This window comes from Pollicipes pollicipes, unplaced genomic scaffold (genome assembly GCF_011947565.3).
Source record: "Pollicipes pollicipes isolate AB1234 unplaced genomic scaffold, Ppol_2.1 Scaffold_5724;HRSCAF=6776_pilon_pilon_pilon, whole genome shotgun sequence".
Classification (NCBI taxonomy): Eukaryota; Metazoa; Arthropoda; class Thecostraca; order Pollicipedomorpha; family Pollicipedidae; genus Pollicipes; species Pollicipes pollicipes.
In genome coordinates, this window is record NW_023596746.1 from 23166045 (window position 1) to 23192008 (window position 25964).

Here is a 25964-nt window from a genome sequence, read left to right on the forward strand (position 1 = left end):
TTAATAACAGGGACCGCATCAGATATCTTAACTGGACTTCTTAACTGTCAAAGTAGGTCGCTGAACTAGAATGACCCAGGTCAACATTTTGGGCTTAGGAACATACCGCTTGGCGTAATCTTTGACGCTTATTCAACTTTGAAAATTAAAATTTAATAGGATTTTGACCACCACGACCTTGTAAAGGTCAAAGATGATGACTGTCCTTTAATTCGACGTTTGACATAGTGACCTTGTGACGTTGGACACAGTATCCCGTTTAAAATGAAACACAATGACCTCCTGTTTGCAACAGGTATTTTGAATAAGGCATGGGAACACCTTGAACACCAATCTTAAGTTTGACTTTGATTAACCTTATTTGACCTGGTGGTCATGACCCTTGAAACCTCAAATTTTAGCACAGAAATACTTATCTGATGGTCATTACATGCTATTTCAGCTGAGCGAGTTCACATCACCAGCTCAGGTCTAGACAAAACTTGGTTTGATATGTTATCTCGAGCGATGATAATTCTACTGATGCCTAGTGATGCGGATAAATAATAAACATCTCACGCCCTACATATGTCTTTACGCAGCGTACCTCGCTATAACCTTTGTCTTTGCGAGCATATCCAGTTAACTCCAACATTTAAGAAACAACCAAGCTCTGTTAGACATCTGTGTATATCGGAGACGCATAAGGTAACCAATACCTGAAATGGATACACTCCCCCAGTGCATGAATAAATGTACTCATGCCAGTGCGGTAGGCAAAAGGGTTTTATGACGCAGGGAAAACTATCAGCCAACTTACTGGGCAGCTACTGTGAGCCATGCCAGAATAGCTGAGAACGCCAACCATTTACAGCAATAACAAACTTTTACGAGCCTTTAAATAACCCTTGGGTGCCTTGTCTTCTTTGTGAGCACAGTGCGTATTTACTTGATAGCAACATGACAATGACGTAGATCGCTTAGTTATCCCGTCAACGTAGCATGACATGTGACATTCATTTTCTTATTTGATAACACTTGGGGGCTTCCGCTTCGCTGTATACGCGGGCATGCACAGATAGAATGAATAACGACGATAAGGGTATATACCGCGCTACCGCTGCATGTATTTTGAATCTCATACAATTATTTTTGTCTTTATGGGCGAAAAAGCACCAGTGTGGAAACAAAAAAACTGATGGCATAGAGCACAGAGTCGGTGCTCCTGGCCATACAGCGGTGCAGCATCTATTCATTACTTGTTAACAGGTGTATGCATACCTGTATGCCCTGAAAATGACCGGATAAAATTATTGATAATGACTGTCGCAACATATCCTGAACCAGTATTCTCTGTCGCAGCAACTTCCGCGCAGCAAGAGCGAGAAGAAGCTAGGCGCTGCTTGAGACCCACCGGCATGTAATGCGTCTACCGTCATGATATCACAAGTGCCATCACGCATACCATGGATTTTTCATGGGACGCGTTGCAACTTCACTTAACGGGACACGACCCAGCGCGGTGCAGTGCAAGCCGATGCGGCCGACGCGGCCAGACGTCACTGCTGCCCGGTTGCCACGACACAGCTGGGCGGCAACACTCAAACGTTTGGTTGCCATGGATACCGAACAATCAACAAATCCACTCACATGCCGGATTTTATCGGTTTTGGACCGGCCAAATGGATCATTCATTTTTGAACACAAAGTATACATTCTTTTTTGTCTGTCTATTATATCACGTCCGGGGAAAAGTCGAATGGAAAAGCCAAACGAAAAAAAAACATCGAACAACAAAAGTTGACATATGAAAATCATATCAGAAAAAGTCGAAGGATAAGGAGCTGGAGAGGACAAAAAGGGTGAAGGTTCGAAGCCATATTGGAAAAAGTCATCGGAGAAACCAATAGGAAATGTATTGATATGGCCAATAGTGCAACGTGGTATTTCGGTGACGGGAGGTGCGGTGCGCTGGCAACGCGAGAACATAACGAGATTTGACTTGATCTGAAACTTAACCTGCTGCACGGACGTGGCCACTGACCAGGGGAGGGCTAGGCTTGACCGAGCGTGTGTACGACACCAGCTAGGGTGAGTCGCTGCGAGTAGTTTATAGACCCGTCTGTAACGAAACGGACATACGCGAACCGTCCGTCCAAAAACTGTCGCTGATCAGCTGTCGTGACACGCGACATCACGACTCGGAAATTCGAGTGCGTGGGGGACCGGCCGCCGACAGGCCCACCCAGCTCTCCGTGACGTTTGTAGAGTCGAGTAAGATGCGTCAAGTTCGTGACGGAAGTGTCACGATCGGGATGTCACCACGGGAAGCGGCATGCCCTCATTCCGCTAAGGGCGGGGAGAAAAGGGACAGAAGCTGAGAAGAAATTCAATGTCAAGGCAAATTTTGTCATTTCAGCATGTCGAGCGACCGTCGTGGCTGCCTCCGTCTCTTCCCTACCTGCACCGAGTGCATGCTGTAGGTAGGACGAGGTGGTGGATAGTTGAGATGTCACCTGCGGCTGCCACTGGTGCGGATTTTTAGCAGCGTTATGTGGTTCTTGGTAGGTATTCTGAACACTCATCTGTGCCTGTATGAATATCCGGTGCTGTGGCTACCGTGAAAATTGTACCCGGGCGTATCCACTTATCAACATCTTCCGTCGTTCATTTTGATAATTTAGTCATGTCAAGGGCGCGGGAAGCACATTCAAGTAGAGAGGGGACTCCAAAATGCCAAAATGTGTCCCTAAGGTTAGATAGTCGTAGTAGTTGCCGCCCACAAGCCAGAATGAGTCCTATACAGGTCAGAATTGGCTCTATACATGTTAGGATTCTCCTTCTACAGTTCAGAATGGGCCGTTCGCAGTCAATAATCAACCCACGTAAGGTCAGAATAGGTCCTTTACAGGCCAGAATGGCCCTTCTACAGTCACGAATAAAGATATACAAGAGTTAATGGTGCCCTTCTACAAGCCAGAATGATCCCTCCACAGTCAGTAATGAGCCCCTTTGGGTTAGAATGGCCCTAATACGGATCAGAATGGGCCCTCTGCAGGACAAAATTGGTCATCCACAGTAAATAACGGGCTCTCTACATGTTACATGGGCCTACTCGGCACTACAGGTCAGAATGGGACCTGCACGAGTCAGAATGGCCCTCGTCAGGCTAGAATGGGCTCTTTACTGGCCAGAATGCAGGCTCGGCAGGCCTGAACGAGCCCTCTACGGGCCAGAATGGATCTTTTATGGTCGATATTATGCTCTCTGCATATCAAAATGGACCCTGTACAATTCAAAAGTAGCCTATAGTCAATATTGGATTGTCTACAGGTCATAATAGACCCTTCACAGACACCAATGGCCCTTTACCGGTCAGAATGGACCCTCCACAGTCAAGAATAAGCCATTTGCAGATCAAAATAGGTCTCTTAAGGCTGGCATGGGTCCTCAACAGGCCATGATATGCCTTCTGCGGGTGACAACGGGCCTACAGAATTGCCCTCTTTTTTAGAGGCTCACAATTGCCCTCTTTTGTTCGGAATGAAGTCTTACTGGGCGAGAATGATCCCCCAACAGGTCAGAATATAGTTTTACAGGCTTACCCAATTCCTTGCAGTTTAGAATGGGCGTTTTAACATACCAGAACGGCAGAACGGGTGATCCACAGGCCCTCCCCCCAAGCTTTCAAGGTGGGCGTGCGCCCCCCCCCCCCAAGCTTTCAAGGTGGGCGTGCGCCCCCCCCCCCCAAGCTTTCAAGGTGGGCGTGCGCCCCCCCCCCAAGCTTTCAAGTTGGGTGTGTGAGGGCGAGCTGCCCCACTGACCCCCCTCCCCCCCCCCAGTTCCCGCGTCTGTGTTCATATATTTCGTTATTAATTTATCAGCCTGCCTCAGTCTCTTTTCGCTGCACTATTCGCGTAGGTAATGGGCGGATGTCCCGGATTTCTCCGTCTCCTTCTCGTTCAACATTTGCAAGAAAGCCACCGTTCATCTTTCACTGACACTTGTTACCTGGACGATAGCCTGTTTATAACGTAGGCACCTCTTGCAAAACCCACTTTCCGCCGCACAACGCCCGCTAGATCTCTGATGTAAGATATTGCGCCCGATCTGATGGGGCGCCACGTGGTGTTGGTGGCCTGCCGCTCACAACCACAAGTCCCGCTGCGCCGTAGAGAATGTAACGCCGGAGAACATCGGCAGTCTTTAGGCTTCTTTCCAGATGGAGGTACCCAGCAGCATCAGGTGCAAATTTTAGTTTAATTTTGCACATGGTCTCCCTAATATATAAGGCCACTTTTCCAGCAGTGGTGCGTGCACTTTCCAAAAAAGTTGTTTTTGACTCCACCGTGCGGCACTTGTCTCGTAACTTCTCGCTGTTGTTTTACTGCAAGGCCGCATTATTTTGCACTCACCTCTGCACTGGCATAATTAATGTGCACGCGTCAGTCTTACAGGATCCAATGAAAAATACAGTAACTATCGTCCACAATGCGCATTCAAACGCGACTTCGACATTAACGAAATGGTAATATGATAGTGACAAAAATCGACTTCGATACATTGCCCTTCAATATAGTGTCCTTACATCCGCATTCCACCAGAGCTTATATTGGCGATACCTTCGTAGGTTGTGTAATAATAATTGCACATCCCAAGACGAGGCCTCTCCAAGCCTTCTGAAAAACCACTCCCAAAAATGCCAGCGTGCCACGCTCGCGACGTTCTTGTCCATCCTCGCGTGGAGTTTCCACGCACATTTTAACATTGGAGGGACATTTTATTTAAATGAGCCAGTTTTATTAATTTTGTTTGCAATCAAAAGTGGGCCAGAAACCCGCGCACAGTAATGCTCGCGAAAAGAAACCCAGGGCCACAGAACCAGAGATGCGGGGCAATCCCAGCATGGAAAGTTAGCGTCAAAAGCCGTTTGTTCCCAACCCCACGGTATTTTTTTTCTCATCCATAGGTTAGCCCACGACGGGTTAGCCCATGGTTAACCATAGCCCCACGAACATTGCGCCCGTATGCGACATACCATCGGTGTTGTACCGCGGGCAGCGCATTTACGGGTACTGTAAAACTTGATGTCAAGTGCATGGACACGATGGAAATCAAAGCGCGCATCACCACATTGCAGCCAGCTGATGGAACCAGTAATGAAGCATATCTCAGAGTGGGGAACGCACCAGCGCCACCACCCCCGCCATGGGAAAACGACCGGTCCAGTTTTTCTTCGCTTTGCGGCACGAGCCAGCCCGTTAAGCATCCACGAAAAAAGCGACTAATTCCACCACAGCTGACCAAAGACAGCGTGTGCAGGGAATAAAAATAACTGTTTATTGAAGGAAGCATATAACACAGTGCGCTAGGTTTGGCGCGAGTACAAGCAGGCGTCGCAGGGAGCGCAGCGGCGGCGGCGCCACGCCGCACCCCGGCTGGCGGCAGCGGCCACGGCCGTACAGCTCGGCGGTCCGGACAGAGCCGTCAAATCAAGCCGCGGCCGGAGCGGCGGGCCGCGCGCCGCCGCCCGGCTCTCCTCCGCCACGGGTGACTAGCACAACCATTATTGTCCGAAGAGCGGCCGAGCCCGGCCGGCCGGTCACACCCAAAGCAGCACGGGCGACGAGCGCCATCGCCGGTAAAAACAAATACGTAACAACGAGCAGATCGGGCGCGGAACGATATAAACGCGGCCAGGCAAAACGCCCGCACGGATGCGACGGTGGGTGGCGGGAGGCCAAGCGGCGGGGAGGGGCGGCACGGAACGCCGCTGACCTCTCCCCGGTCAACGACGACCTCCACACGCGCCCACAGTCTGACCACGGAGCGCATAAACAGCGGCGCGCGCGGACGCACGCTCTCACACCCGGTACGGTCCGGCCGGGCGATATACACAAGAGCCAGTACGGTTAGATTCGACCGGTCACATCTCATTCGCCCGACGACGCGGCGAACACGTTGGCTTTGTGCGTAGCCCAATGCGGCTCGCACGGCCCTAGCGAGCTGGCGGCGGCGCGGCCGCCGTCCCGCACGGACACGGCCGACGGTAGCCCCACCGTGCGCACGTCCAAACGGTGGGTCCAAAAACGTCCGCGCGGCGGAAAACAGCGCAGGGGCATGCGAGAAAGCATCGGATATTCCGCGGCATTCAGCCCGTCAGCCTCCCAGAACGGCGACCAAACGCCACCCGAACGATGGGAGCCTCTCGGCCCCTGGCAACCAAGCAGTGTGTCTGTCAAATCTCCTCTTTGTTGGTTGTTTCCACATCAAGCATCAGTGGGCTGCAATACACATTGGAATGCCGCCAAAGCACGCCTAAAAAGGCCTGAATAGGACATGACGTTAAAAACTGTTCCACGGGTTTGGCAATCACAAAACTCACTTTGTGTATGGAACAAGACAAATGAGACCCTAAAAATCTGAACAGGGACAAAGGGTTGAATTGACACGACACTACGACAGACATCGTCAAGGCTACACCCACCCTCTTCGAAAAACATATCATCGCACATGATTATGGGATGAATATGGTGGGGCTTTTGGGCGTCTCGTCCACCAGGGTTGGTTAAATGACGTCACCAGGGAAACTTCCGTACCACGGAAATCTAACTCTGCACAGACCCAGGTCTACCATTCTGAAGAGCTCGGGTGGGCAAGAGCCGAGCGGGCGCGGGCGGCGGCTGCGCGCGGCGCCGGGCCGCCTAGGCGCTGGTCTCGTCATCCCACGCCTCGCTGTCCGAGTCGGAGCCCGAGTTCGAGTCCGACACCTCGATGGCGACGCGGCGCGCCAGAATGGAGGCCACGTCGTGCAGCGGCTTGGCCTCCTCGCGTCGCTTCTCCTCCACCACCTCCACCTTGCGCAGCTTGATACCTGCGGCGGCCGGCAGGGCGGTCAGCGCGGGTCGTCGCCCTGCACGGTTGGTGGAATGTGGCCCGTGGGGCCCTGTTGTCATTTGCTACGTTATTTGGTATCACGTGTTGACGTAAGTTGGTCCAATAAGCATTGACGTCTTCGCCAGCAAAAGGCTGCTGCGCAGCCCGGAAGGCACTCTTTTCACACACCAGAGTCAAAACTGACTGGGCGACCTGCACCGCGCCACACAGCTCCATGAGGCAATTCACGGGAAGGCTTCATGCAATGAATATAAATATGTAACAAACGCCGCAGACGTTGGGCCATGCCGGCCGGGCATTTGTCACACTTAATATACTTGTGGAAACGCAGCGGTATATCAAGTAGCTGTCCAGACGCACTTGGTCCCTTGGAACTTGATTCGCGGAATAGAAGCGTTGGATTGGCAGACGCATACTCTAGCTCGCGCGCAACGCAGCATTCTTTGGAACCTCATTTCGGAAGCCCGTTTCTCATTTCTTGTGCAGAATAATTTACATTGGAAACTGCTCTCGACCCGCAATATTGCTGTTCTTGTCAACAACAGGGTTATGAAAAATGCATAGAGCCAATAAGAGCATGACAACACGGGATGCGCTGCGAGGCACGAAGACAAGACGGCGGTAAGGGCGGAGAAAGAGGAGAGAGGAAGGGAGTGGGGAGTGAGAGTAACACGAGAGAGATAGTGAGAGGAAGGGAGGGAGGAAAGGAGGGAAGGGAAGGCTTGGTCCGGTAATTGTCCCTCTCTCTCTCTCTCTCTCTCCCGCGAAACCCCTCCGGAGGGGGAGAGAGAGAGAGAGAAGAGAGAGAGAGAGAGAGAGAGAGAGAGAGAGAGAGAGAGGAGAGAGAGAGAGAGAGAGAGAGAGAGAGAGAGAGAGGAGAGAGGGAGAGAGAGAGGAGAGAGAGGAGAGAGAGAGAGGAGAGGAGAGGAGAGGAGAGAGAGGAGAGGAGAGGAGAGGAGAGGAGAGGAGAGGAGTGGAGTGGAGTGGAGTGGAGTGGAGTGGAGTGGAGGGAGTGGAGTGGAGTGGAGTGGAGTGGAGTGGAGTGGAGGGAGTGGAGGGAAGTGGAGTGGAGTGGAGTGGAGTGGAGTGGAGTGGAGTGGAGAGAGGGAGAGAGGGAGAGAGGGAGAGAGGGAGGGGAGAGAGGGAGAGAGGGAGAGAGGGAGAGAGGGAGAGAGGGAGAGGGGAGAGAGGGAGAGAGGGGAGAGGGAGAGAGGGAGAGAGGGAGAGAGGGAGAGCGCGGGGGCGAGGGCGAGAGTGAGAGCGAGAGTGAGAGTGAGAGCAAGAGCGAAAGCGAAAGCAAGGGAGAGGGCGACAGCGAGAGCGAGAGGGACCCACTGACCGTCGCGGATGGCCTTGAGCAGGTCGCTGCGAGCGTCGTAAGGCGGCGGCTCCTTTGCGGGCGTCGGCAGCAGGGCCGGAGCCGACCCGTCCACGACCTCCGACCGGCTCGGCGACGACGAGGAAGACTGCGGGCACAGAGGGTCGGTCATCGGCCACTGCCGAACTGGTGCCAACACCATGCCTGTCACACAGGGTCGGCTACAGGCGCGCCCACAGGGCACTCACTATAACGGCCAGACGGCGCCGGCCACAGACCAACTCGTGTCGGCGACACGAGCCGGACAAGGACGGCCACATGGGACGAGTAACAGCACGCCAAGGATAGACACTGACGACCAGCCGCATGCACCAACACGGGAGTGATAACAGCTTCCGCTGCGCCGGCCACGGACCGCCGGTCGCAAGTGACGTGCGGCCCGGGAGCCACTACACCGGCCGCTCAGGGGCTGGGTGTGGCCCAACAAACGCGATCTGCTGTCGTCCACGCCGCGAACGGTGGGAAGTGCCGACAGTCATGAAATTAGTTATCTACAATGAAGACCGCCTGCCAATGAAGTTGGAGAACGCTGTTGAATGTGCTGCTGAAAACCATGCGAAGAAGTGTATCCCATCTATTACAAAGCAAACACCTGGCTTGCATGATATGGGGTTTCAAGGACCGAATCGCAAAGCCATCCTCAGCAAACGATAGGCCGCACCACTGACGCAAACGGCCCACAAGCCATTACCAGCCGTCACTGCTGCCAGCTGGATCAGGCTGGGCCGCCCTATCGGATGCAACAGACCAGCTGCTGCCATGCGGCCCTGCCGCGCTGGCGGGCCGCCTTCTGATGTACGATACCCAGCAATAGCAGAAGGCGGACACCTGTTTCGGGACACGCGAGGAAATGACGCGTTCATCGAACTGGAGCGGAGCATCGACCGCGGTTGGAGGCGACCGACTGGGACATCTCCGGTCACTCAGTTGGAATCAGGAACAGGCGCGGCATGGGCGAGGTGGCGCGCGGCACAACGGTAGTTCCCGTGAATTCAAGAACTTCAGCAGCTTTGGTTTGAAGGCACTGGGCTGTTAGATCACTGTATGCGTTATAACTACACACTCCCATTTTGTGAAATGTGTATGATCATTGTCTGCATTTAACAATGTCGTTAAGTTGTGCCTTTTTCTCGTGAGTGACAAAGCACTTTCTCCTCATGAAAATGCCTTGGTAGTCTGTATGACACCAGGGGGTAACAGTCGGCATCGCTGGAATCCGCCACGATGTGCAACAAGCGACTAAATAAATCAAGCTGGATGGATGAAGACAGACGCTGGCAAGCGCATGGCTCCAACAGTTCCTGCCACTCCGTTTTAACCGGGTACAACTGGCTGTCAGGAAATACTGGCACAACAACTGCCGGAAAATGGCAACAGCTCACACGCCACAAAAGGGCTTCGTCAAACTAAAAATTGATGCCCTTATGACCGCAATATATATATATATATATATATATATATATATATATATATATATATATATATATATATACGGACACATCGGATGTCATAGCCATGCAAAGAAACGCTAGCGACACACCCTGCCTGACAAACAATTGTGCGCGCTGTGTCTGTGGGGAAATGACCAAGAGTCATGGCCTGGGTTGCTTTTTTGCCTGCGTTGTGAGACATGCGACGACTGAGTTCGCCAAAAAGCTTACCAACTTCCTTTTTTCTAAAACGATCAGAAGCTACCTGCCCACTGCAGCAAATTCAAACACTGAAACGCCGTCACTTTTGCGACTTTTCTCCGGTGGCAACGCTACGGAGGGATAAACTGTCAAAACTAAAAGAACCACATGCGGGGCTTTCGTCTCCATAGGGCACAGGCCACGTCCACCTCGACGCACCGCGCAGAGATGTACCCCGACAGAGCACGGACTGCTTCCCGTCACCCCTGATTATGGTCCCCTAGGAACGTCCACCACAGCGATCGCATCGTATAGCTGCCAAGAAACCTCCTCCGCATCCATCGGCACAGAGCTGCGACCACACCCAGGCCGCCCCATCACGGCGGTGCAACGTACCGTGTTCATAGTCTGTCCTGCCAGCTCGCCGTTCGGGGCCGGTGGAGAGCGCAAGCCGTTGGTCAAGCCGTCGGGCATGGGCGGCGGCGGCGGAGGTGGCGGCGGTGGCGGCGGCGGCGGCGGCGCCTGCGGCAGCAGCGGCAGCGGCGGCGGCGGCGGCGGCAGCTCGTCGGGGATGGGCGGTGGCGGCGGCAGGTCGTCGGCAGACAGGTCGCGCGTGTGGCGCGGCGCTTCGGGCGTCAGTTGGTGCTGCAGCCCGCCCGGCGACGGGTACGCCGCCAGCCCGTTCTCTTGCGGCGGTGGCGGGCCGGCGGCGGGCGGCGGCGGCGGGGGGCGGCGGCGGCGGCGGCGGTGGGGGCGGCAGCGCCTCCCTCCCACTGTACAGGCGTCCGCGCGTAGGCGTGCCCTCGTGGCTGGGCGGCGCCGGCGGCGGCTGCGACGGCCGGCTGGAGACGATCCGGCTGAGGGCGCGGCCGGCCGGCGAGCCGAGGCTGCCGGGTTCGGCCGGGCCGCCGCCACCGCCGCCTCCACCGTACGGGTCCGGGCTGGCCGGGCTCAGCGGCACCGACGGCCGGCGCACCTCGATGCTGGCCGGCCGCGGCTGCGGCGCGCCCAGTGGCGAGCCGCCGCCGTCGCCGTACTGCGTCTGCAATGCACCGCACAGCCGTCACACCAAGAGCGTGACCGGCGCCGCAGAGCAGGTCAAACCATGCTTCCGCACAACAGACATCGACCCCACTTGCCGGTGTCCGACACTACAACCAACGCAATGGCTCCGTTTATAGGAGGCAGACAGAGGAGGCAGCACAAGAGCCCGGTGTCATCGGTGCAGAGACTGCCGACGGGCCGGCCACACCGCCGCCGACTGACCTGCTGCTGTCCGTTGTGTTTGCCCGGCGAGTTGGTGATGTACTCGCCCTGCTCCAGCGCCATCTGCACGTGCTTCTGCCGGGTATTCTGCGCCTGGCGGACGCGCTTCTTGTGGCGGCCAGCGCCGCCGCCGCCGCTGCCGTCCTGGCGCGGTCGGTGCGGCTGCAGCGATGATGATGATGTCAACGCGCGCCCGGCACGCACGACGTCGAGCCGGGGCTCAGCCGGACGCCGCCAGGTGCTCGGCCACCAACGTGCGGCGCGGGTATCGAGTGCCACGAAAAAGCCAGGTGGGAATCACCTGGCAAGTTAAGTCCCTCACAAATGAACGGCGCTGCTATGGCGCCATGCCATACAGCTGCGTAATGACGGAAGCATGACACGGCTGCACAGTCAGCGGCAGGCGTTACAAACACTCCTCATTTGAGCTACCTTCTGATGTCTTTGTCAGCATTACAGAAATGAATGGTAACTCCTCTGCAGACAGCTTCCTCCATGCTACTTTGCACACATCAGGAGTGCGTCCAGCCCACGCTCTGTTCCCCGCGCTGCGCTATGTTCAGTATGCTGTGCACCATAAGCCCATGCCCCAACACGTCAACTGCGGCCCCTGACACTGAATGCCCGAGGCACCCGACTGCCGCGGCAAAACAAAACCGGACGCCGTGCGGAGGTCCGTGAACGAGCACACATAGTCGTGTCACACCATAAACCACCACCAATCACTGGGCCCGTGGCACCTTCGGGAAGAGGGGGTTAATCGCAGCACCTCTGGACCAGCCGTCGGAAGGCAAGCTTTTGGACTCAAGGACCTCGCCTCACTCAAAGGCTGACAACGGACCCAATAAAAATAAACACGGCTGTTACGAAGCGACGCTCGACGCTGTCCGCGTGGCCCCTCTGCAGCCTCGTGTCGTACATAAAAACAGCCGCTTCCACACGGACTAACTACACACGGCACACAAGGGCCAGGGGAGACTGAGAAGGAAAAAATCCACGCTTTACTCGGGACGGGATGCAAAACTTCACACGGGTCAACTGTTAACGATTAGCATGTGCAACCCAAACACACCAAACCGCTAGCCGAGTGTTATTGGCGCTGCCTTCATACCACGTCGTAACACCTAACCGCAAAGGAGGGAGACACCTCGGCCGCCCCGCACACATAGCCAGAGAGCCAACTTGCCTCGCTCGCTGGATCCCCCGGCGGCGCGTGCTGCGTTAAACGGCACAGACACGTTTCGTTACACATGTGGACGTGTCTGATGGGTCTGGTAAGAACACAGCGCACAGACCAGCGGGGGCACGAACAGCTGTCTGCTTTCTCACAAAAGCCAAGCATGCGTGGGTGCTTATTTCACGAAACGCAGACCACTCTGCAGACGGCCATTTCCAGTGTGCAGTTAGACCGTTCAGCGCAGCGGTTCTGTGACGATGTGACCGAATGACGCAGCGGTTCTGACAGATGTTCCCACCCAGTGAGCGGTTCTCTGAACTGAGCCAGGCGATACTTCCGGCATGGTCAATGTGCAGTAATGTCAAGCACGCCCTTCCGCGAACGGAGCCAGGAAAAAGTGAATCAGACAACAAAAAGAGACAAAAAGTGATGGGATCTCGAAGATCTACTCTTGCTCGTTGGGAAATCACGTCTGAGATGCTCCAGTAGGCCAATCATTAGCCCATAAGTCCTTCAAACATCCCTTGACACTTGAACTAGCCTGAAGAAGCTAGAAATATAATTAACAATCCGCATAATCTAATTCCAGATGCACTCTTGATCACTGCATAATGCATTAAAACGGTTGTCGTTGCATTAAGTGTCTGCTTGCAGAGATCCCATAACTCGAACACGGCGGGATTCCCACGTAGTCGTCTGGGCCGCTCACCTTTTTGCCCTTCTCGTGCATAAGCCGGTCGTTCTCCTTGAGCATCTCCTGCCGCCACAGTTCGAAGAAGTAGTTGGGGTCCGTGTAGAACTGCATGCCGTCCTTGCCGTCCTCTCTGTGGTGCAGCGGCGAGCGGCGGCGTCAGCGAGGCGCGGGCGGCCGCCTCTCGGTCCGCGCCATCGGTACCGCCGGCACGGGCCCCCGCCGACTCACCAGATGCGGATCCGACACGACGGTACGCACCAACCACGGTCTGCGCACATCCGCCACAGCGACGCGCACGACACGGCGACACGGGTCACACGTGTGGCAGCAGCGTGAGAACGCAACACGTGCGGACAGATCGACTTGGAAACGGATCGGGCAAGAAGACGCTGGTCAGACGCGACGGCACGCGTCACAAGCGCAGCGAGACGCAAACATGGAGACACAAGTCAGGCGCAGAGACGACACCAGATACGGGGACGCAAGGCGGACGCTGAGTCAGACACGGACGTACAGGTACCCTGAGGTGACAGGCGGCCGGCCCACACCGCGCAGACGTCTCAGTCGAGATGATTTCCAATCAGACTGGACCAGAATTGCCAGACACAAATGCTCTGAACAGACAGTACTGTCAGCGAAGCGAAGCCCAGCTTCGCATCACAGTTCACGCTGTAGCACACATCACACATTCATATGAGTATTCATACGCTCATTCATATTCATACTGATATGACACCCTGCGAGATTCCGCAGTGGCGTGTGTGGAATGTCAATAATTGTTTCACCCCCAACGTCCTTTACATACGCAAATGAAAATGCTATTCAAGCGGAAACGGGCATTCACAGCATCCTCAAAACAAGCCAGAGACACTGATGGCACAAAACGTCTCACTTGTCATGGGACAATAAGGAGAAATTACAAACTGCGACCATGCAAAAAAAAAACAACCAGAATCTAACCGTTTTACGCACCGAATACATCCGCACACAGATGTGTTTACACCAGCACCAGAGAGGCCACTATCAGCCACACCGCTCCCGACGTTGACCCGCAACGACGCCTGACCCGGGCCGGCCCCCCACCGGCGCCCCAGCCAGGGCGCGCACCTGAACACGTTGAGTTTGTCGAGCGGCGGCGGCGCGTCGCAGCTGAGGTACGTCTCGCGCATGGCGGCTGGCATGCTCTCACGGCTGAACACCTCCTGGTCGTACACCACGCGCGAGCGGAACGCCTTGCGCATGTGGATGTCTTGCAGCGACACTGCGTGGACGGGAGGGGGGAGGGGGAAGAGTCAGCGCGTCCAAACGACGGCGCAGGCACGACACGGCAGCAGGTGCTGGTAACAACCAAAACCCAACCCAACCCAACCCAACCCAACCCAACCCAACCACCCGCCCACTCACCCACCCACCCAATCAATCAACCAACCAACCAACCAACAGACCGACAAACCACCAACCGACCCACCATACACATCCCAACGCCAATGGATAAATGTCGTATGTGTCCCAAGGCGAACAAGCGCTTCGACGAGATTTCAAGCCGTGTGTGATGCGAAGCAGACTGACCCGCAGGAAGGCCATCTCATTTACGGCGGGTTTGATGATGATGATCGGGTTTTAGAGCAGGCCGACGTCGGAGCCATTTTGCACCCACTCCATAGAGTTTAGACGCTGTCCTACCCACAAGCTGGATCAAAACATGCGACCCTGAGGTCGTTACACCGGAATCTGTCACGTCCGACCAGTCTCTGTGCTGACTGCGCGCGACCGGCGGCGGACGGCGGCAGCCGGCTGGCGCGTGCCGCTCCCGGCCGGCGGCGCCCCTGCGGCGGCGCGCCTCACCTTCTTCGACGGTGCTGTCCAGCCGCGTGACCTTGTCGGCCAGGCTGTCGATGCGCAGCTGCAGGCCGTTGGAGCGGTGCACGATGCGCTCGGCCTCGCGGAACAGCTCGCCGAACATGTCCTCGGCGTGGCGCGACAGCGACGACAGCTGGCGCACCACGTTGGAGAGCGTGCCGTTGGTGACGGCCTCCAGCTCGCTGGGCAGCGTGGTGTCGGCCGGCAGCGTGCCGCGGCACACGGCCGACGGCTCCACCAGCCGCTTCTGGAACGGCATCTCGACCCCTGCCGACACGGCCCGCACGTGCCGTCACACGGCGGAGGAGCCCACGGCCGAGGCAACGAGTTCTCACCCAGGTAGTAATGGGCGGCATAGGCTCTGTATGAGACTTGCATGTCAAAACCCGGGGCAAATACTAATTTAAGATCAGTTCCCCAAAGTGATTACCGATGTTATGGCCAAGAAAGATAAAGCACACATTGCAGTATGAGCCGTGCAGCCGTTCTCGACAGAGGCGACCTTATTGTTAGTGTGCGACATATGACTCTAATAAGCGGATGTCGCAAGCATAGGCAATAGCAGGCTCTGCTTAAGTCACGACGAAAGCACACTCCTGACATAAATGCAGCCGTTCATGGAATTCAGAGGCCGCCCGTTTTCATGAAGCTAGTTAAGCGCCCATTCGCAGAATCTGGATGTGCACATCCGCGGGACAGTGGCGAGAGGTGTCTCAAATATATCGGTTACAGACATGCAAACCGTGGAGCATCATAACTGAATACTAGCTGGTCACAGTGACTGTTCATCGCAAGCACGCTTAAAAGACGGGCGAAAATGGAGTTAAAGCAACAAACAAATATCTAGCATGATATAGAGCAGCTGAAGCCATAATCAACTCTTACTTTTGCATCAGAAACTTCACACCACCCTAGACCCCATACGATGGTTCCCAAATGTTTGAAAGAAGCCAGGAAACAATCCGGGGCAGGGGGCACACGTAAGTGGATCAAATGGACCGATAAATAGTTACGTATTATACAATGATGGTACGGAACAAAAAGCATAACAAGTTTCGAGGCAACTCTCACACAATTTTGACGTCTGTGAATTTTCTCGCGACGATCGAGCTGCAACAATTGCACTTAGGAAATCTGGCACACGACACCGCGCGAACGCGGCAATGACATACTACCAACAACGGCCGGAAAACACCCACAGTGTGGTTGGCGGTGGCATATTCAGGCGACGGTAAGCTGAGAAGTCGAAAGAAGGGTTCACGAGTGTCTACCAGTCCACGGCAAATAACCGGGCACCTGGCAATCTTTACATAGCTCAAAGCATTCCCTCCAGGCTCATCTCTTTCAGTAGACTTAATTCCAAACCAGACCGATTTTTGAAAGGTGCTGGCACGCCTCATAAAATGATCCACTCTGTAACAGTTATCAATCTCAGTCATGCCACATGCTGCTGTGCCAGCCTTCCATGACGGTGCTGACCAGTGTGGCGCAGATCATGTCAGGGCAATTATATTACTGCTGTTGAAAAGTGACTGTTGGGTATTTGGAGCAGGCTGTTTTCACATAGAGCATGTATTTGCAGGATTTGGTTGCTTTGCAATGGACAGCTTTGAAAACAAAAAGCAGTGAAAATGCTGCCAGCAGAAAATAAACCGTTAGACACCACACATTATGTCACACTGCACTTGATGGATAGCAATTCTGATGTATGTACTGTGTCCATACTACTAACTTCTCTTACATTGTGTCAGAACTTTGTAGTATTTTGTAGAGGACAATTAGTGTTTATCACATCACAATAATTTATAAACCATGAGGTGGGGTATGATTTCAATTAGCAGGGCCTAGTGCTGTTCTTTTTGGCGTGCATTTTGCCAATCACCAAATTGATAACTATGCATCACACACAAGCAGAATGTCTAAGGGGGAGGGGCTCTATGGCAGCACCACAAGTCTAAAAACAGATTTTTGAACCACACATTCATCTTTTTTCTTTTGTTGCTTCCTACCACATTCTGACACCTTTTTTGCATCTGATGTATCATTCTTACAGGACTTTGATTGCTTCTGACCATGGGACATATCCTACTTGTCCAAAATAATTAAATCTTACACATGGTTATGTCCTGCTCTTGACTTGGTCACTGCTTGCAATCAAAACCAGTTACCTATCCCCAAGTAGGTAATGAGTGCTTTTTCATATTTCTAATTTTTTATGCTGTCTTGTTATCAGCAAATAGGCCTATATTGCCTACCCCTTAAAATTCCCCAAGATTTTAGCCTGAAAACTGATACCAGCTACACACCATTCCTATCAAGGGCAATGGCACACTGCAAACCTACATAATTTTTCACATCACATTAGAACCTGATAAGATTGTCAAGCTGCCAGTGTCATATGATTATTTATTCAATTTCCAATTCCAACCTCCAGCTCCATGATACCATATGCATTAAATGTGGAGATTCCAGCTATCTGACATGCCATACAGCACTTATCCTTTTGACATGCTATTAATATATTTTATGCAAGTTTGCATTACTTATCACATTATGACATGACCCTTCAAACAGATATCACTATGCATGGTAGGACTCTAGCTCTACCTACTGATACTGTTTTTACAAATTCATCACAAAACATTCTAGCAAAACCAGCTGAGTCAACAACAGGGCATGATATGCACAAAACATGCTTCATTGTTCAGTTAAGCACACAAAACATACTTAATCATTATTTGTGCACTGAAACTTAAAGTTGCAAATTCCTAAGATAGCTGGAAACTGTCAGAACTAGATAAACTATGAAGTGAAGCAAATAAGTTCCTGAAAAAACTGGAGTGAAAAAACTGGAGTGAAGCAAATAAGTTCCTGAATTATAGATAACCAATTACCTAAGAATGAAGACATATATACTGGGCCAGTTTACAAACAAATCAATCCACTGTGCAGACCTACAAATAAAAATTGTACTTTGCAGAGGACATTGCAACATGAGTGCAACAACATCAACATCATCGTCATCAACATCATCAACATCAACCCCTCCTTGAGTGCTAAATTCAGGCCAGGCCAGATTGCACCAAATTACAAATTTTTTAGCAATACTTTCCAAACTTTTTGAGATGAAATTACCTTTGCAGCTTCCTAATCCACTGTGATATTGGCTGTCTGCACTGACATCAGCAGTGAAAGTGCACCAAACTCCAAGCATTTGGAAATAGTGTACGTTCACTGAGATTGTAGACACTTTTTGCCACTATGCCAGACATACTTGGTGCAACATGCATAGTCTGCAGTCTAGTAGTCAGCCATAGCTAAATGGGACGCCAGGGCACCACTCCCCTCCGGCCCGCACCATTCATTTATTTTACTTGGCCACCATACACGCCTCCATGTCATTTGGTTGTCTTCAAATGACCGCTGAGTTCTGCTCTTCCCTCATAAAAATTTCCGGCTGCGGCCGTCTACAAAACGATATAAATTGATAACTGCTCTAGCATACATGGAGGTAAGCACCAATATAACATGCGCCACATGACTAACTAAATTGTTCTTACTGTATTAAAAGTCACCAGAGGCCGCCTCCTCTTCTCTGCCACCGCATCACGTCAACGTGTCAGCAATTTGCAACAACCGGACTTATGTGGATGACTGCGTTACGAAATATCGTATACGCTCACTCGCAGTACCCTAATCGCATTTTGAACACACCCTCCCCATTGCTCACTTCGCCGAGGAACTTGTTTACGTTTGACTAAAACAAAATGGTGGACGTGGCAGGGTAACTGATCTCCTAAAACAGGCAACAGTAAATGACGTCAGCTTGGGATGTGAGGATTGCCCCTATGAGTTCTCAAGCCAGTTTAACGTGACTGATCAAAAATCGACAAGCCAAATTTTGGAGAAATTTAGTTGCATCCCCAAGTTCTGAAACTTAAAGTTAGAACCGTGTGGTTAAAACGAAATGCATCCTCAACTTCCTTCTCACAATTTCGGCTGTGCGTCAAGGGCATGCAACGTAGAAGAACGAGCTTCCAGCTTAACTGTTCAGCGGAAAAGCAGTAAATGTTTGATTTACAGCGTTTTGCGATCGAACATATCTAGAGCAGCCCAAATATCGTCACTTGTCTTCCATGTCTTTTGCCACAGCTCTATTCAATAAAACACTGCCAATTTAAAAAGAAAACAGCGGAAAGGTAAAATCCTGCATACCTAGCACACATCCTTGTTCTCAAAACGTAGTCGTGAAATCGCGTTTAAACGTGCATCAAACGGTTATTCAAGACAAATGGAGCGGGAGCTTGGCAATATCGGTAAGGTAAAGTTATGTAAATGAAGCTGGACGGGTCTGTACAGGCGAAAACGTGCTAAGCCCATCCCCCAACAAGTCAAAAACATGCTTCCCATTGGATATGACCCAATGTCTTTTGCGAGGTATGGAAGGCTGGTTGCCAAACTGAGCAGGATATTACTATCTGTGGTATTAATTACGTGAGTACGTCAGGTCAAACACCACAGAAACGCAAAAAGATAATTCCATGCTTAAAAACGTACAAGTTAGATTTCAGCACCTACTGCTCCGATCGTCGCCAAACTCTCACCATTAGATGGATCATAGTTGATTTGGTCTTATAGAGCACTTACAGCTGCACAAACATGTTGGCTGGTCAAAAATCTGCAATTTTTCCAAAGTCGGAAATACTCGTTTCCATGCAACTCAGTTATTAAAGCCTATCTGAGCGATTTTCTCAAAAGCATCGCAATTCCATGTACTTAAGCGATTCCTTAGCCCGCGCTCGGGTGGGGGGTCAAATTGTCCCTCCCCCGAAGGTTTTTTCCAGAATGGTTTCCGAACGGCGCGTCATAGACGCGCCAAACTTTCCACAGCTGTAGACAATTGAATAGCAGATCATTTGGTATAACAAATTTAGATGTACCTTCTAAGTTCGCTGCCCTATGGCAGGTCAAAGTAAGGCCGTGGTTTCAGCGAAGTCAGTTTCTATGTAATCGTTCAATCCGATGCAACAACGGAGTTATATGAAGCCATTCATCTCTGAGATGCTTTCGTAGGCAACACAAATATTGAATGAGTAAATTACGTTGACCTAAGGTCAGGTATAAGGGTCAGACTAAGGTCAGAGCCAGCATGTTTTTTACGCCAGGGTTTGCTGTATGAGATAGTTTTTGGTGCTCATTTCGAAATTATTGATTGCAGGAACTGGATCATCCATCTTCCACGGACTTCTTAGAGGTGAGAATAGGTCATTGACCTAAAATGACCCAGGTCAACATTCTGTTTTTAGAGACATGTTGTCTAGCGTAACATATTTCGCTTATTCAGATGCAAAACTCAGAGCAGTCTTGCATCATTTTGGTCACCATGACCTTCAAAAGGTCAAATAATGTCACTGACATTAGATGAGCATGTGACCTTTTGCTTAGCAGCAGTTATCGAGGTTCTGGGGGCACTGGAGATGAACCGTGACTTTGACCTTGTTTAACCTTATTTGACCAGAAGACTATGACCTAGGAACCTCAAACTTTGACCTAAGTGAGTTCACGTGCAGGTCAACACACCCTGTGAATTTGGTGTCTTTAAATTTCTTAGTTCCCGAGATCTTACGGCGGTCAGATTGACCCACCCCCATCCCCATCCGAGCGAAGGGTATCTAGCCGGCCACCTGGGCGCGTGTTAAGCAGCTCGCAAAATGGCCGCCGCCATTCAGATCAAGTCTCACATTTAGCGAATTCATTCCCTTCAAGGCATCGAGGATATCCTTTGTAGGAGTGCTGCTTCTAAACCGATTAGATCATGCCTTCCGGCAATCACCGTTCTCGCTGGGGTTTTACGACGCACTTAGCAGCTGAAGCAATGTGGTGCCGCATGCCTCTCACCTTGGCAGGCATGGTGGGCACCGTGGAGAATCAAACCCGGGTACCTCTGGTTTCCCGGACGTGCCTGTAGTTTTCTAGCTGAGCCACCGCACCACCGGCACCCCTTCGGCAATAGTTCATAACTTAAGCTTAACCTCAGAATACTGGTGTACCGCCACGGTGGCAAAGTTTGTTAATGCGTGCACCAATAAACGTGAGAGGTCATAGGTTAAGTGACTTCGGCAGGCTCTTCTCGACCGGCCTCTACCCATGAACATGTCAGCAACTGATGAATGATTGCTCCGCCGCAGGTTTAACGCAGTGCCAACCACTGTCCTCGACGGTGGTTCACAAGCATAGCATGCCTTGAACTCGAGCCAGTTGGGTCCGGTGCCCTAACCGAGGGCGCAGTCTCGCTATGAGTCGCCGGGGCAGTGTTTTGATTTTCAGACTAAAAAAATCAGAGTAGGCCCGCTGTATGCATGCGTGCTACGGCGGTCATCCTGACAGCAAACGCGTGCTCAGGTCTACCTCGCAAGCGTGATGAAAATATAAAACCTTTGATGTGTATAGTGTACAGTGTTTGTGTTCATGTGTTCATGCAACAAGCGAGGAAAACGCAAGTGGGTTTTCTCTAAAGAAAACATCAGCATGTCATTTACACAGATGAGCCCTGTTCCATGACATATTTAAGTGTCACTTTCGTCAATCGGTCATTTGTGAAGTTTTCATTTAGCCAACAGTTTCAAAAATCAAGAGCAACAAGTATTTTTTGTCTTGAAAAAATGCCGTCTTTCATGTTAAGTTGCTCGGCCCCTCATATTATCGATTGCCTGTCCTTAAGACAGGCAATCGGTAATATGAGTTGCCGAGCAAATATTTATTTAGCAAATATTCATTTGGGCATAAAAAGGCAAATATTTATTTGGCATTCACTTGTGGATGTGGGCCACCCGCGCCGGCAGCAGCCGCAACAGATTCACAGCGTGGCGCACCGTCCGGCAACCCCCCCCCCCCCCCGACGGTGTCTACATCTTCCGGGCACGATGTGCATTACTGCGGAAGTTACACGCGACCCTTTCTAAGTGGGGCGCCCAGCACGCAGCTGACTGCCAGCGGCTGCCGCACGCGTCGGACGGCGCCGCGTACGCCAGGCCGGCTGACAGGCGGTACGCCTGCCAGGCGGACGGGGATCGCTCGCTGCAGGTCGGAGCGGGCCTCGCACGCCACGCCCGCCCACTGCAGCTGACTGCCGTGGTATGATGTCAGTTGGTGAGCTATGACGCGCCGAGCCAGCTGTGGCTGGAATGAGCGGCCTATTCGCGGAGTAGTTTTGTTTGCTCATCATCAGCCAGGCATCGCTAACAGCCAGCTTCCCCGATTCATTTGGTTTTGGTCTGATGTCTTGAAGGTACTGCGAAAGTCTTCAACTAAGCGCCGTTTGCATTACTACTCATTACTACTCATTAGTCATGTTACTATCCTCATTACACTCATTACTACCCACTCATTACCTTACTCATTCAGTCATGCATTAGTTGTCAGTTGATTGGTCTTGCTCAAATCTCTGACCCGTTCTTTGCTAACAGGGCCTTACAGGTGCAAGGAGTGCGTATAGCCCGAACATCAGGTCACAAAGCCACGGCCAGCACGGGAGGGTACACGAGCGTGATGGGGCAAAGGAGGCACCGCCCGCGTAATGGTAAAGTTTTGTTCACAGCATGAAAGGCTTTTGGATAGATACAAAAACACCTGCCTGACCTGGATTGCATTGCATGTACTCAGTACCACTCTCCAGCATGTCGGATCAGACGGGTCTGAATGAAGCACCTGGCGTCTCACTTGACTTTTTCTGTCCGAAACACCTGCCGCTATCACAACGAGCGTCTGCACTCAGCATCAAATTCACATGAGCCAATTACCTGAAGCGCGATGATGCGTTTTGATGTTGTGAATCGGGTAATTACCATCCCATGTGATTAATGATTTAACCGCTTGGAGTTGGATCGGCCTAAACTGCACGTCAACACTGTTACTCTTGCAGCATCAAACCAACTGCACACAGATGGCCTCAAGAAGAGGGCGCCAACAGTGACTAAAGCAGCAACGGTAAACAGTTAAGTGTTGTCATGACAGAAGCCTGTGCTGTCAGCCATACATCGATCAGCTGACTGCGAAGTGTGCAGGCGTTACACGAATGGCCACCATCCGCGCGACGCCCCCCTCCCCGCCCCTCTTGCCCTATACAGCGTTGTGTGTCTATGCTGCTGCATTTTGGGGAAGCCCTGACGACACGGTCTACTCGCTACAGTCTGCAGACTTATAAAATGTACGCTGTGGGACTGTGACGCATGCCCACCGAGCTCAACGATTGGTCGGCTTTTGAACATCTACACTTGACGTAGGCATGAGTGCGATCGCATCTCATTCAGTGAACAACGTAAAGACGTGTTAACAGCTCGCAGCCGATTAAAATGTCATTCTTTGAGCCTGATGAAGTACACGCGGCAAACCGGCGGACCTCTGTATGGTTTTGAGGTGAGCGGTTCGGCATGTTCAGAACTACATCCAATTCGTCAAACAGACAGCGTTGCAAACCATGAGTGTGGACCACAACGGCTCCTGTCACGACTGCGACTCTACTCAGGCAGACGTCACCAGCCAGCGAGTTCATTTAACCGTTTTCCTTTAACCACGCGAGCTACTTGGCGTAAGTCCACATGCAACGACAGACTTCCGCGGCCGGGTCGAGGAGCGTCGGCACCGCCAGTAAAAGCCCCGGGTAGCAAGCGCCGCCTTCACGGGTAACACACTGCGTTGAACCAAACACGCTGGTAATGGTACCATCACCGACAGCTGTGGCTATGGGTGGCCTGTTTCACCGCGATTGTGCGCGAATACAAACAGGTGCAGAGATTGAATCTCCTTAACATATCTTGGTATATTATGGTAATGGTAATCTTGCGTAGCAAGATTGCCTGTTTCCGTGTGCTTCGAGGAGTGCAAAGTAGACGCGAGCTTTCTGAACAAAGTCCAGAAGACACCACGTCTGGTGATAGTATTACCAGGATGAAACCACAAAACATACACGTGCATGTGAAAATTACACATTTTGAGCACATACACTTCCTGTGATACAGAGTACATGATAATGCACTACGTGATCAAATCAATGTATTGCACAACACCATCGGGACGTTTTCAAATTATGTCCTCAGCATTGCTGGTGCTGGTACCAGATGGGCTAGAGACATGTCTCTCAGTTTTTAAAAGTATCATTTTCTTCCCAATTTGACTCGCAACAATGCACGTTTTTCACGTTTTTTAATGAGCCATGACATTTTCAGATCAGGCTGTCCCCATCAAAATTCTACACGGTCCTCAGCAGCGATTTCCCCAACCTCAGAGACATGGTTATAATTATGAACAGCGCACGAAGGCGCGGCTGTACATTGCGCCAGACATAATGCGAATCCAGTGACCACTTAGGGGAAGCGGCCGCCAGAGGCACGTAGTTTCCTGATAAATATTTTTAGAGACATGCGCATGCGGAAATGTCTCCAGAAAAACACACGTAAAAGTCAGTGCATTGGGGGCGATGATTCTATACACTAGCTGAGATGTTTTGCTGCTTTTTGGTAACTTTGCTCAGGCTTCAAATCGCTTAGACGCTTTTTAGTAAAATTTGTATTTCTGTCCCCCATGTTTGTCCGCCATATTGTTCCCCCATTTGTCTCCTGGTGAGATTCTGCACATGCCCCTGTGCAAATGTGTGCTGCTGTCTGCTATGACGATGACCATGGCACACATGGCTATGGCAATACGCAGCATGGGCACGGGGACGTCGCTACGACCATGCGTGCCAAACTCGGAGGTGAGGAGATGACTGCTGTTAACAGGGGCCAGTGCCAGTGTGAGACACGGGTGATGCGTCCTGCTTATGGTACTCGAGTTTGACAACCCGACTGGACTTCAATTTTGACGTCGAATGGAAAGCATGGGTCCAGCCCACCCTTGTTTTTCTCCCCCCCCCCCCACCCTACCCCCCCCCCCCCCACCCCCGCCACCAGTCATCCAATCAGCCTGTAGGACCACATTCCAGTTGCTACGAGGGTGCTTCGACTTGCATGCGCATCTTCGCCATGTGTTGTGTTCCTAACCAAAGTATTCTATTTTATCTCGGTGAGCAGTTTGTCTTTTGATAAGCCCTTGCTAGATGTGAGGCGTAGTGACGAGCTGCCGTCGGTATCGGCCGACTGGGCTGGGGTGATGTAAAATATTTACATTCACATCTAGTCGCTGTTTACTCAGCAATCTACCATTTCTCAGGCTGGGAATGGCGGGCCCACGTCCCATTTGATCATCAGGTAATCAGTTGCACAACATGCACGTTTAAAAAACAGGAAGACGAGCGGAATAAGTGCAATTTAACATGGGTTTGCAATCGTGTGGATCGCATTCTGCCTGGCAGAAGTGCGGGCCCACTGCCTCGGAGCTTATCTCGATCCAAAGTGTGGCATTTGCGGAGATATGCGGAGGCAGCTGGCAAGGGACCTTGGCTGGAGGCCCAGGTGTCAGACAGCGGCAGGGTAATTATAAAGCCTTGCCAAAAACGCCACCAACTCTGCCCTCTGCTCCAGCCCTGTGCAGATCACCCTTGTCGCCAGGCATCGGGAGAAATTTCGTATCAGCTACCCTTTTTCTCTCTTTCTCTCTCCCACGTCATCCCGTTGCTACAATTGATTGACGGGCTTGCGTTGATCAACCTGAAGCAGAGTTGTCCACGGCAACTTACCTAGTAAATCCTATTTTCCTTGCATTTACACAAAGCTGTGTTGTTGTCTGCCATGTTTGTATTCGTACTGGTTTGTCGTTTGTTCTTTCAGACATCAATATTCTTCAGTGATAGATGAGGACTCACAGACCCGTGAAGTCATTATCATCATTCAGACCGTTTGGCTTAGCAGCCCTATTCCATTTCCAAGAGAGAAAACATTCGTTGCATCTGTGATGCGGACGATCTGTTGAAAACGGGGTCGAGTGGGGACTCTGATGCTGCTTGAGAGTTTGAGATGCCTGTTCTCAAGAGTCGATGTTGATGTGTATGATGTCTCCTCTTGGACGCAAGGTTTTTACGTCACCTTGGGAACCTCCTTGGAGCTCAGTGATAACAGCCCACATCGTCGTGTGTGCTCTCTGAACCCC

At 51.9% G+C, this 25964-nt stretch overlaps 1 protein-coding gene across 1 annotated transcript; it reads right to left on the reverse strand.

Annotated features, from left to right (window-relative positions):
• Positions 1-6303: 6303 nt before the first annotated feature.
• LOC119102830 (wiskott-Aldrich syndrome protein family member 3) lies at positions 6304-18622 on the reverse strand. Its single transcript, XM_037226281.1, has 10 exons — positions 18443-18622; positions 14868-15149; positions 14130-14283; positions 13038-13152; positions 11152-11313; positions 10871-10927; positions 10631-10801; positions 10282-10377; positions 8216-8342; positions 6304-6853 (listed from the first exon to the last, which is right to left on the reverse strand). Exons 2-10 carry the CDS (start codon positions 15139-15141, stop codon positions 6684-6686), a joined length of 1326 nt encoding a protein of 441 aa, XP_037082176.1. The 5' UTR covers positions 15142-15149; positions 18443-18622; the 3' UTR covers positions 6304-6683.
• Between the last annotated feature and the right edge of the window lie 7342 nt (positions 18623-25964).

Bases quoted from the DNA above. Each gene is read 5' to 3' on its own strand.
- LOC119102830 (XM_037226281.1), bottom strand. From the start codon at position 15,141: ATGCCGTTCCAGAAGCGGCTGGTGGAGCCGTCGGCCGTGTGCCGCGGC. The intron at 13,153-14,129 runs GTGCGCGCCCTG...GCTGCACCACAG, and splicing joins GACAAACTCAACGTGTTCAG to AGAGGACGGCAAGGACGGCA. The intron at 10,928-11,151 runs GTCAGTCGGCGG...GGTGCATTGCAG, and splicing joins AACACAACGGACAGCAGCAG to ACGCAGTACGGCGACGGCGG.